We start from the raw sequence: 12325 nt of genomic DNA, 5'->3' as shown, positions 1-12325 counted from the left end.
CTGCCCGACAAGGACAGTGGGGACACCTGGGGCCAGGGTGGTTGCCTCCCCCAACACCTTCTGCTCACATCTTCCCGTGACAGAATGTTCTTAAAAAATCACTTTCGGGGGGCGCCTGGGTGGCTCAGTGGGTTGGGCCGCTGCCTTCGGCTCGGGTCGTGATCTCAGGGTCCTGGGATCGAGTCCCACATCAGGCTCTCTGCTTCTCAGGGAGCCTGCTTCCTCCCCTCTCTCTCTCTCTCTCTCTGCCTGCCTCTCTGCCTACTTGTGATCTCTCTCTGTCAAATAAAATCTTTAAAAAAAAAAAAAAAAGAACTAAAGGATGAGTAAGCCAAACATATAAGGAGGCTGAGGCTTGAGTTGCAATTTGGAGGAGAGCTGTGTGTCTCTAGGAGCCGCCCGACCAGGAACCCCTGCAGTGGACTGCTGGAAAAGCCAGAGGGATACTTTTGAAAAAAAAAAAAAAAAATCACTTTCGCATGTCAGCTGAATGGGGCCCCCCTCGCCACGGCTGTAGGCGACCCAGGGTGAATTCAAGGTAGAGACCTCGTTCTGCAGCCCATCTGCTCGACGACTCGGTCATCGTGCAGAAATTAGCAGTGACGGGCAGCGCCTGCCCCAGGTGCGTCACGTGGTGACAGATGTCCACCACACTGGATTCCCCTCTTTTGTGTCCCCTGGCTTTCCAGGTCCGGTATCAGAGCAGCTGCCGGGCCTTGCCCTGCCCTCCCGGGGCTGTAGCCCACACCTCTGGTTCGGGGCTGGCCTGCCCCCTCTCTCTCGGGCTGCAGCCTGGTTCCCTCCTTGAAGAGCCACCTGGACTCAGAATGTGGTCCATCTGCCTTTGATTTAATTCTGAGCAGTTTGGGGACAGGAGAGAGCCAGACTGGGGTTCCTGGAGGTGCCCAGGTGAACAGAGACTGGATGTGTGTATGGTGCTGTGAGGCTGCAGGCTGTGTCCGATGTGCCATCCAGATTGGACAGACACAAGAGCCACTGGCTTTCCTTGGGTCATGTACCCGGTGTGGCCTACAGCTTCGTTGGCATTGAGTCGGGCTCAGCGACCTGGGGACCCCACACGGGTCCCATAGTCTTTGCCATGGGCCTTAGGAAGTGGGGCTTCTCCAGAGCTCTCTGGTGAGGTAGGTTGGTGTTTGTGGAATATTTGCAGTTGGATTTCTTTTACACTGTTACAGAATGTCCACGCGTGTCTTTTAGTAATGGTTCAGGAAAAATGGGAGATTACGTCTCCGGTGGATAAGATTGGCAAAATCACTGATGTCCTTTATTTGCATCATTTTTGTGACTTTTTGGGACTTCCGACATTTATAGTTTTCCTCTTACTAATAATAATTACTGTATTTCATTGTTTCTTTTAGTGACAAACATGTAAAATATTAAAAATAATTATCTTTTTTGGAAGTGATGTGATTTAGGTATTTTCCATTTTTTATGAAGGGTCTTGAAACTGAAGGGAAAAAAGTTTTTTTCATGTGGATTAGTCCCGAGAAGAGACACACCCTTTTAGGTTTTCAGCAAAAAGAGCCTCTAACTTTGCGAAGGAGAGTGAGCCCAAGTTCAGCTCCCTGTCCAGAGCTGGGCCCCAAGTAAATACCTTCCGAGAATGCTACTCTTGGTTCTTAGGACTAATTTTTCATTTCTGGACCCTGCTGACCAGCAAGTGGGGGAGGCCTCTCTCTCCCTGGCGAGGCACAGCTGAGGACAACCCATGGCCCCCGACCCAGGGCCCACAGCCCACTCAGGACTGGAGGCCCCCCACCCCGGGGCCAGCTCAGGGTACGCAGCAGGGGCAGAGGTCCCAGGGCCCCCTCTCAACAGCTTACCGACAACACACAGCCTCCCAAGAAGCCTGTTCTTTGTGAATGATTTCAGAGAAGGCCAAACCGTGTGTGATCTCCAGTTGCCAACTCAAATATTCCTTTAAATGCTGTAAGGAAGAATGTGTCCCCCAAAGCGTGTGTTCAAGAACCTGTTAAGAAGAATACTGTAGAATGTGCTTCGGTAAATGAGTAAACTCGGTGGGTTGGCCGGTGCCTTTCCTCCACCGCGGCCCCCGGCCTATGGGTCCCGGCACCCGAGCGCGCCACACCAGGCAGGCCCTGGTGACGCTTGGCCGCCCAGGTGGCTTCTGTGGTTACGTGATGTGGCGAGGACCATCGTTCGTAATTATGGTAACGTTTCTAGTTTAGAGGAGCGGGCCTTCCAGGTGGACAGCTGAGTGGCTAACTGCACAGGTGTTGGAGCCGGACCACCTGGGTTTGAATCTTGGCTCAACCACCGGAGAAAGCCATGGGAGCTCGCCGCGCCTCACTGTCCGTGTCTGAGAAATGGGACCACTGACAGGGACAGTACCCGATTCGGTCATCGTGCTAGTTCAGTGTCAGCTCTTGTTCTAAGAGAGGGGTTTAAAATAAATACCTTCCATGAATGCTACTCTCGGTTCTTAGGTCTAACTTTTCATTTCTGGACCCAAAAGGGCCCCAAGAGATTTTTAAGAAAGCAGTCCCCTCATTTTATTTTTATTTTTTTAATTTTATCTTATTTTTTTTAGCAGTCCCCTCATTTTACAGATGAGGAAACTGAGTCACAGGGGATGAAGAAATTTGACAAAGAACACAATGTAGATTTTTGGCAAAACTGTGCGTTTGGACCCCACACGACCTGCGTCTAGTACTAAGTCCTTTCCAGTTCATTATGCTGCCCTTTGTCTCTCCAGAAGGGGAAAGGGGAGTTTGGCCTGTGGGGCTCTTGGCTTCAAGCAGCTGATTTGGATTTTGCCTCCTGTTTTAGCCTCAGAAGGGGAAGTTGACCCCGAGTCCCGTGGACTTCACCATTACACCTGAAACCCTGCAGAACGTCAAAGAGGTACGGCTCCCCTCGGCTCTGCGGGCCTGGGTATCCGCTTAGCCGCTGCGTCCCGCGGACGCCCCGTGGCCCAGTTCTTCCCTTGGGTATCAAGTCATTTTTGCATTTTCCTCTCACCATACCCCTCTTGTTTGTTGAAATGGTCTGAAATCTAAGTTCCAGTTTATCTGTTTTATTTTTCCCAGTATGAAGCCTCTGTTGGCTTAGAAATGATTTTTCGTAGTTGCCCGAAGTAAACAGTCATGATTTAGCCAACACTGAATTACTGCAAGTTTCACCGTGGTCATTGCTCTCCTCTGCTTTCTCTTACCTTCTTTTCTTTCTTCAGTGTATTTTTTTGTGCCTCTGGAGCACATCCTAGAATCATTCTTTCTGAAAGGATGAGAAGTGAACTTACATCCTTGAGTGTCTAATAGACACCTGTCTTTGCTCTCACACTGAACCCTGGTTTGTCTAGGTAGGTGGAAGCTTCTGGCTTCAATTTCATTTGCCCTTTGAACTTGGGAGAGGAGCTCCCTGGTTTTCTGGTACCTTGTGATACTGATGATCTGATCCCCAAATATTTGTGAGCTCCTGTTTCTCCTCCTTCTCCCTTCCCCCCAGCCCAGAAAATTCCAGCACCCCCCCATCCTTACCATTCTGGAATTTCAAAGCCCTTGCCAGATTCGGGTGTTTAATTAGTCATCTTTCTAATGGTGCCTGCCATCTTTCCTTCAGCTCTGTGAACTTCTCTCAGTGTTTCTCAGAGGCATCAAGGAGAATCTTGGCACAGTCTTTGAGCTCACTTGTTTACTCTCCAGTTGGTATGTCGCCCGACTGTTGACATGTTTCCCTCAGCAAGAGCATCATTCATCTCCAAGTGGTTTCTTTTCCAAGATAGCCCCTTCTTTTACTGCAGATGCACGGCCCTTCGTCTCTCTCTAGGGCTGGTTATTCTGTTTGCAGCGGGTGTGCATCTTTCTTGCTTTTTTTTTTCTCAGCTGTTTGTTGATTCTTGGTTGCCAGCTTATAATTATAGATGAAGATCGAATACGTATGGCCGTGTTGACTAGAGTGTCTGTCCTTAGCCCGAATGACTTCTGGTTATGAACGCACTCTGACAAGAGCTTTGCTGCTGGGGAACACGTGTTTGACCCTGTGGGCTTTCTTTCGGGGTGTGCTGGTAGCTCATCTTTGGGGGTGAGGGCGTCACCTTGCGTTGTGGCTGTAAATGACTGCGGACGCTTGCCCTGCCTTGCCCAACCTGCTTTGGGAGTGTCCTGGCGGGGGAGTTGCCTTGAGGAAAGCTGTGGTGGCAGCCTGGGCACGTGCTGACTCCAGAGGCCACTCCTGCCCCCCTCGGTGACTGCTCCTTCCCTGGGTGGGCGCCACTCCTGATCTCAGGGCTGCCCCCTGCTGGGGACACTCTTGTGCCCCCAACCTCAAGGCATGATCCCCTGAGCTCCTGGGAGCCTCCCTGAGCACTTTCATGCACAGAAACTCTTCACTGGGGTGTTTCCTCGTGGCGACCCTAATGGACTTTCTTGGCGTAGTTTATGTGTCTATGTTAACATTACGCCCTGGGAGGAGAGGGTGAATCGAATGTTCAGTCAGGATCTTCGGCCGGATATTGAAAGTTTTCTTTCTCACCAGTTGCCTAAAAGAATTTTAATATAGATTGCAACTGCTTTTTATTTTCCTAAACAAATAGCTACTTTACTTTTTCATTGTTGTTAGAACTTTGTCTTGAATCCAGACTTTTCTCTTTGACTTGAATCAAGACCTCTCTGCCTCTGGGGCCATGACGTACAGAGCTCCCTGCTCTCCAGTCCCAGCGCCGACGATGGGCAAACACCAGCCACAGTGACCGCTGGCCCTCGAGGTGTGGCTGGTCGGAGCCGAGCTGAGCCATAGGTGTAAGGTGCTGACTGGGTTTCAAAGAGGAAGAGAATATAAGCGTAATGTTTTAATATTGATCACATGTGGAAGTGGTATTTAGGATATATTGGTTGATTTTAGCTGTTTCCTTTTACTTTCTAAAATACAGCTACTAGGGGCGCCTGGGTGGCTCAGTGGATTGAGCGTCTGCCTTTGGCTCAGGTCATGATCTCAGGGTCCTGGGATCCAGCCCTGAATCGGGCTCTCTGCTTAGAAGGGAGCCTGCTTCCCCCCATCTCTCTGCCTGCCTCTCTGCCTACTTGTGATCTCAATCTCTCTGTCAAATAAATAAAAAAATAAAAATCTTAAAAAAAAAGATAGCTATTAGAAAATTTTAAATTACATCTGTGGCTCACATTTGTGGCCACATTTGGCTTCTGTGAGATGGTGGTGTTTTAAACTCTGACATAGCTTTGTCACGTGGGACCAGCTGGGCGACGTGTGCTAGAACAGTTGCCTCTGATGCCTCAGATCCGTGTCCCACAAAAACATCATCATCTAACCGTGACCAGGTTCCTAGGTGTACAGGGGAAAGGTCTAGAAGGTCTTAGTCAAGCACTGATGAGAATTGTTCTCTCTAAATGTTCTTGAAATAAAAGGAAGAATCTTAGCTTTTCAGAATTGTTTAATTGGGAGCATTTTTCAGTTGATTCTCTTTTAAGACATTTTTGGGGTGTGTGTGACCGGTTCTCTGTAAACACTGCTGGCAGCTTGCTCAGGAGTTTCTAGGTCGTGTCGCTTGGTGAGAAGGAGCTTCCAGATCTGACCCAGGCAGTCGGGACGGCTCTAGGGGAGCTGGCTGTTCGGCCAGGCAGCGTCGGCGCCGGGTGTCTGCAGGCGGTGGTTGAATAATTCAGTCTGTTCATCAACTTGACAGGAGATATAAGGACTATTGTACCTTTTTACCATTTTGTAAAACAGGGGCCCAGCGGGTTTTATAAAAATTGCCCAACTTTGTTTTTAGTTTTTCTTTGTACCCAATGACTGCCTCTGGAGTGAGCTCCCTTGGCACCTTCCATTCCCCCCCGTCCCTTGTCTCGTTCCAGAGAGCCTTGCTCCCCAAATTTCTCATCAGAGGGCACCTCAACTCCACCAACTGTGTCATCACGCAGCCGCTGACCGGGGAGCTGGTGGTCGAGAGCTCGGAGGCTGCCATCAAGAGCATAGAGCTGCAGCTGGTCCGCGTGGAGACCTGCGGTAAGGGTGGCCCGTGGGGGGACATGGGGGGGGGGCGGCGCCCCTCGATGCCAAGAAGCGTCTGAGAAAGTGAGACGTGGAGGGGAGGGAGCCCTAGATCCCGTGGAGCAGATGGCAGAGGTGTCACCAGCGGCCTGTTGACCGATGGGGCCGTGGGGAGGGTCCCTGTTCTCCGACCGCACCGTGCGCGCTGCCTCCCGCAGGGTGTGCAGAAGGCTACGCCCGCGACGCCACGGAGATTCAGAACATCCAGATCGCCGACGGGGATGTGTGTCGGAGCCTCTCCGTGCCCATCCACATGGTGTTCCCCCGGCTCTTCACCTGCCCCACGCTGGAGACCACCAACTTCAAAGTGGGTAAGCGCGCCCGCTCCCCGCGCCCGCGGGCCCGCCCCATTCGCCCGGGAGCGTGGGGCCCCCCGAGCGCCCCCGAGCGCCCCCGAGGCGGACAGGCCGGTCTGCTTGGGGCTGGCTCAGCGCAGGGCACTCGGTCCCCGGGTCGCGCAACAGAAGCTCCCCGAGAAGCCACCGGAGACAGCGCCACCCTGTCACGCTGCAGAGCGAGGCAGCGGGGAGCGCGCGGGTCAGGGAGGCTCGTGGGACGGGCGGCGTCTGAGCAGAGACGCAGCGCCACAGTCCAGGGCCGGCGCGACCATCGCGAAGGCCACAGTTCCACCAGCTTAGGATCTCTCGGTCATTTTCTTTCTTTCTCTTTTTTTTTTTTTCTTAAAGATTTTACTTATTTATTTGACAGGGAAAGAGAGCACAAGCAGGGGGAGAGGGAGAGGTTCTTTCAGTAAGAACTGTCACAGCTGGGGGCGCCTGGGTGGCTCAGTCCTGACGCATCTGCCTTCGGCTCAGGTCTTGATCTCCGGGTCCTGGGATCGAGCCCCACATCGGGCTCCCTGCTCCGTGGGAAACCTCCTCCTCCCTCTCCCACTCCCCCTGCTTGTGCTCCCTCTCTTGCTGTGTGTCTCTCTGTCAAACAAATAAAAGCTTTAAAAAAAAAAAAAAAGAAAGAAAGAAAGTAACAAGTGGAAAAATAAAGCAAGAGTATGAAAGAACAGAAGGAATTTTAGAAGATTCTAGTAAAGACGGAGGACAATGAGGTGTGCTTGGGAAGCAGACCCCCTTCCTCTCGCAAGGCAAGGAGACACGTTTCCTCAGAGCAAGTGCACCAGGGGTGCTCAGAGGCCAGTGCCCCGTCCTCGCTGGTTCCTCTGGAAGCCTGGGGTGACGGACCACGGACGTGCCACCTCCTCTCGGAGCCCCCCGCAGCGCAGTGGGCACGGGGTGTCGGCCGCCGGGCCGGGTCAGCCTAACGCTCGTTCTTTCTCTTCTCAGAATTTGAGGTCAACATCGTTGTGCTGCTTCACGCGGATCACCTCATCACGGAGAACTTTCCGCTGAAGCTCTGCAGGGTGTAGCCCGGGAGCAGGCGGTGTGGACGGCCAGCGAGGCCGAGCGGACATGCCGTGGGTAGCCAGCGCTCATGGGAGCCGAAGCCAGCAGCATAGGCTTATTTTCGAGGTGATTCTGTATCAGAAATGAATCCGACCCCTCAGTACAATCACTGGTGTTCGTCATCTCCCCGAGGCTTCCGCTTCCGGTGGGGCGCGTCTCATCAGACCTGGTCCGGACAGTGCATCAGGACCTCCTAACTGTGGGTGGCGAGATCGGTTCACAGAAAGCACGATTTCCTCGGACTCCCGGCCCATCGGGCCTGTTAAGGAGCAGTAAAACTGTGACCGCGGCAGCACTTGGCTGGGAAGTGAGGGTCTGGGGGCAAAGGGAACCCTCGGCACCGGGCCAGTGGGTGTCGCTAAGAGCCCTGGCAGAAAGCGGCTGTGTGGGGGACAGTGACAAGCCGACGGTTGTCTATGACGTCTGTAGGCACCGTCCAAGGAGGGCTGCCGGGCGGCGTCCGCTGGAACCGTGTGGCGTTTTCCACTCTGTTCTGTAGTTCTTCTATCACGGTTTTCGTGATGACTCCAGGACATTGAGGGAACCGGAACCGAGCGTTCCTGGCTGTCACAGGAGGACCTGTTGCTGGTGGTGGGTTCTGAGTGGCGTGGCCTGTCCCCCGAGGTGAAGCCACCGGGGCTCATAGTGTGCGGAGAGCCTGTTGCAGCGCGTTTCCTCCGTCTGATCCGGTTGGTCCACGGTGGCCGCGGCCTCAGGAATAAGCTGTGAGCTTTGCACGCCACCTGGCCTTCCCCGACAGTCCCTCTCCCCGGGCAGCCCTGAGCAAGGTGGCCGGGCCAATGTCCCTCCCGCGCCCCCACGCCTGGCCGTGCTGCCATCGCCCTGGGACCGCATCTGGTGACATGTGACGCGGAGGGCAAACCAACCTGACGCAGGCCCTGCTTTGTCGCGGGGCTTCACCAGTGAAACCGATACAACTTACTCACGGGGTCATTTCTAGTCTGGCTCCCGGAGAATACGTTCCTGGTCTATAAATCTCCTTTTATGGTCCCCGGACGTCAGCAGTGATCTGTCTTTGATGATGTGTTCAGAGTATCGGGAGACAGAGAGGCCGTACTCTGTGGGGCGTTTCAAAGGTAGAAATCAGTTTTAATGATTAAAAAAAAGCTAAATAAGAATTTTGAGCAAAGGTTTGGGAGGTACATTGCTGTATCACTTCTTCAGTAAAGCGCTTTTACGGATATAAATAGGACGAGTGCTCTCAGGGCGCAGCTGTTAACTGGAGACCCGCCGGCGCCGTGGTGCTCTCGCCTTCGTGTCATTCGGTCCTGAGTGGCCCAGACGAGGGGCTCAGGCTGCCATTTGCTGCCCCTTCTTGGCCAGTCCCTCCCGTCGGGGGTTAAGGAGATCACAGATGTCCGGCTGTGTGGCCGGGGCTGGGGACCATCCACTGTCGGAGGCTCAGGGTTGCCGGGTTCTCCCATGTGAGCAAGAGGACGGGGAGGGGCGGGGAGGGGCAGGGAGGGGTCTGAAGCGTGACTCCGTGTGACCCTGTCGTGTTCGGGAAGTGCCCCGTAGGCAGCCGCCCCCTTAGGCTGTCAGAGCTCCCGCAGACGCGGGGCCTGGCTCCCGCGCTCGGCCGGGGCGTCAGTTCCGGAGTAAAGGCAAGAGGCAAATCAGAAATCAGATGTAGAAAAGCAGAAGCGTTTGTGCCAGAATTTGCGCAGTTGGTGGCCTGAGCCCGCCGGCTCCGTGGCTGGTGGCAGTGGAACCCTGGCCTCCCTTCTGCTTCCTCACTGCTGTCTCGGAGTCTCGAGTCCGAGTCTGAATTGTGTCTTAACACTTCGGGGGTGGGATCACATCCGCACGCTGGCAAGGACTGGGCTGCGACGGATCGCTACAATGTGGGGTCCCACGATCCCTTTCAGATGCCCCCTTCTTTCTCCCAAATGAGGCTGTGCTTCTGTGACCCATGGCCCTCCGGTTAGGGACTTACTTCCGACTCCTGTGGGGCTGGGTGTGGTCCTGTGACAAGGACAGGGGCCCCTTGGCATGGCTGGACCAGGAGGAGGCCTGCGTCCTGGCCTGGCCGGCGCCGGAGCTCGGTGCCGGGGATGACAGCGCAGCGGGACACCCCCACCCCCACTCCCACCCATGTGTAAGCAGAATAGCTCACCTCCTGCCCTGGGTTGTCACAGGAGAGAGAAGGGAGGGCCTTGTCTTGAGCCACCGGATTACTGGGGGTCTTGGCAGCCCAGAACCAAACCGGGGCCTAGTGCCTCGTAGAGCCTGACGTACACGTGTGTGTAGAACACGTGTTCTACAAGGGAACAACTCCTCCCGTCTTCATGACCATCCGCTGGGCCTAGAAGGGACTTCATGACTCTAAGGGGTCCAGAACCTTGCTGGATCCAGCTGGCCAAGTGCCAGGGTGGGTGTAGGTCCAGTGCTCCCTGCAGCCACCACCGACCCCTGTCTGGTGGCCACAGGACTGAGCTGGACCCAGAAGAACGTCCCGGACTCTAGTGGAAGGAAAATGGGCTGTTTCCACTGGTACTAGTCAGGCAATTAAAAAAACCCATGTTCTTGGTTTTCCCGGAGACAAGTATCCATACTGAGAATAAGTCCTGAGAAGACAACTGTGGTGTCTCCCTTCTCGATCCTTCGTTTGGAGAGAAGAGCTGCACTGGGCTCACGGGGCGTCCTGGGGTTCGGGGGATGGGCCATGCGCTGCCCGGCTCGGGAGCTGACCCTGGCGGTTCCGAGGTGCCATCTCCGGCTTTGGGCCCAGTGAAAGTGAGAACTACAAGAACATTCCTGGTTGTTTGGGATCCGGCCCTGTTCTAAGGGCACATGTCCCGGGACTGTGGGAATGATGTGAGGAGGGAACGGTACCCGCATTACCGCGGACAGGATCGTCGTCGATGGGAGGCACCAGTCCATGTGGGCACGCACCTGCCCGCGGTCCCAGCGAGCTCGCTCAGTGTGGCCAGGTTTTACGGGCACCAAAGCCCAGGATGCCCTCGCCCCGCTTCATTTGGGCTTCACTTGGCTGTGTCGGCGACATGCTTTCCTGCTTGTCACCCCCTGTTTCACCATCACACGTTGGCCATGCCACCGTAGCTGTTGGGAGCCCAGGGCCACCTGTGTTCACAGCGACTGCCTTGGCTTTGGTGTGGGGAATCACAGGAAGATGAAATCATGGGACAGGAAGTCATTTGCAGCTGGATGCAGCCTAGGAACGAGGTGAGTGTTTAAAGACCCAAAAGTCCAAGGTAAATCATAGTCTCAGTTCCTTTAAGGAAAGTGAAAATATCAGGGAATGTTCTAGACCAGCTCAGGCCACTAGAATGTCCTTTAGTAATGACCTCACAGTAGCCTTCTGAGGGGGTTTTGTTATCCCTACTTCACAGCTAGGCAAGCTCTGGCACAGGGAAGCTGTGACCTGCCCAAGCCACAGTGCTCTGCTGACTCCCTGGCCTGATACCCCCGAACAGACCCAACTTCCCATACCAGGGGAGAATTGGAATAGACAGCCATTGCCCAAGGTGTGCGTGATCTTGTTCCTGGGGCAGCCACGCTCCTTCAGGAACCACTGCTGTCAGAGCCGGTCTTCATAATTCCCACTGGTGGTTCACGAGCTCGGAGAACATTCTGTGTGGAAACATGGTAAGTTTCATCCAAGCTAATGGATGTCGGAGCTCAGGGTGTGGAGGTGAAAAACCACAAAGTAGCACAACTGCTTGGGGAAGTGCTCTGTGGAGGGAAGGCATGAGTAGAAAAAAGTTACGGCTGTGGGTCTACAAAGTGGAGGTGAGACTGAGTCTCCTACATCGGTGTCTTCTCCACTGTGACCACCAAAGACTATTCATGGTCCAGACTGTCCGAGTGGCTGAAATATCCAGAGAACGTGACTTCACTAAGAAACCTAAGGGCGCCCAATTTGTAGACTCAAGGTTGATCCAACTGCACTTAACATAAGTGCAGTCAAATGAGAGAGGGAGTAAGGGCAAGCGGGAATGAAGACTCAGGGAGGCCCCTGATACCCACTGTTTCTTCCTGTAAATGTTGCTGGTAAAATGGGGACACCTTCCACCCCGTCCACGTAGACAGGATTCTAAGTGTCGTGAGGGTTTCAGCCAGTCCTTCCAAAGCATTGCACGCAACATATAAGAACTACTCTGGAGGGCGTAAGTACTTAGAAAAGTATGAAGACATTGCATCTGGGCCCATGAAACTCCTGTCGCATCTGGAGGAGCACCTGCTTGACCAAGACCAAAGGAGCAGAAAACACCAAAATGTCTCATTTGCCTTTGATCAGTGTCCACTGTCACTTCCTCCAGTGACGCCTCGCCTCTGTTTGGTTCCCTTGACAATGTCTAGACGGGGCAGGAAGCTGGAGTTCCCTGACGCAGGGTTTGTTCAGTGAGGGCCCACGAGGTGAGATGTAGTCACTTCTTTTCTTGGGGGTTGCCATTTGGGGGACAAGGACTAGAGCTTCGAAACCATCATCTCTGGATCTTAAGTGATGGGATGAGACCAGCGTCCTGTTTCAGATGAGCAACCACTGACTGGGCCACGTGGAGGCCGGGCCAGCACCCTCGACATACCGTGTCCTGGTGCACTGAGAAAAGGATGCGCTCACGTTAGGTGTGGGAAGATGGTAGGAAAAAAGCAGAAAAATAAAATCAAGTATTCATTTTTTTTAAAGATTTTATTTATTTGACAGAAATCACAAGTAGTGGGGTGGGGGAGCAGTCTCCCTGCTGAGCAGAGAGCCCAATGCGGGGCTCGATCCCAGGACCCTGGGATCATGACCTGAGCCAAAGGCAGAGGCTTTAACCCACTGAGTCACCCAGGTGCTTAAAACCCCAATTTAGAATCCAGTACATAAAAAGAGA

The 12325-nt window shown here is 53.8% G+C and overlaps 1 protein-coding gene across 2 annotated transcripts in view; it reads left to right on the top strand.

The window, feature by feature from the left end:
* Window positions 1-8602, top strand: part of VPS26C (VPS26 endosomal protein sorting factor C) — a 44109-nt gene extending 35507 nt beyond the window's left edge. For both annotated transcript variants that reach the window (XM_059164712.1, XM_059164711.1), the window contains 4 exons: window positions 2812-2886; window positions 5850-6000; window positions 6204-6356; window positions 7344-8602. In XM_059164712.1, coding sequence (XP_059020695.1) covers window positions 2812-2886; window positions 5850-6000; window positions 6204-6356; window positions 7344-7426 — 462 coding nt within the window. In that variant the 3' untranslated portion in view covers window positions 7427-8602. The remainder of the gene's footprint in view (window positions 1-2811; window positions 2887-5849; window positions 6001-6203; window positions 6357-7343) is intronic.
* Window positions 8603-12325: the final 3723 nt, after the last annotated feature.

This window comes from Mustela lutreola, chromosome 2, assembly GCF_030435805.1.
Source record: "Mustela lutreola isolate mMusLut2 chromosome 2, mMusLut2.pri, whole genome shotgun sequence".
Taxonomy (NCBI): domain Eukaryota; kingdom Metazoa; phylum Chordata; class Mammalia; order Carnivora; family Mustelidae; genus Mustela; species Mustela lutreola.
This window is presented reverse-complemented; position numbering and strand designations above follow the sequence as displayed.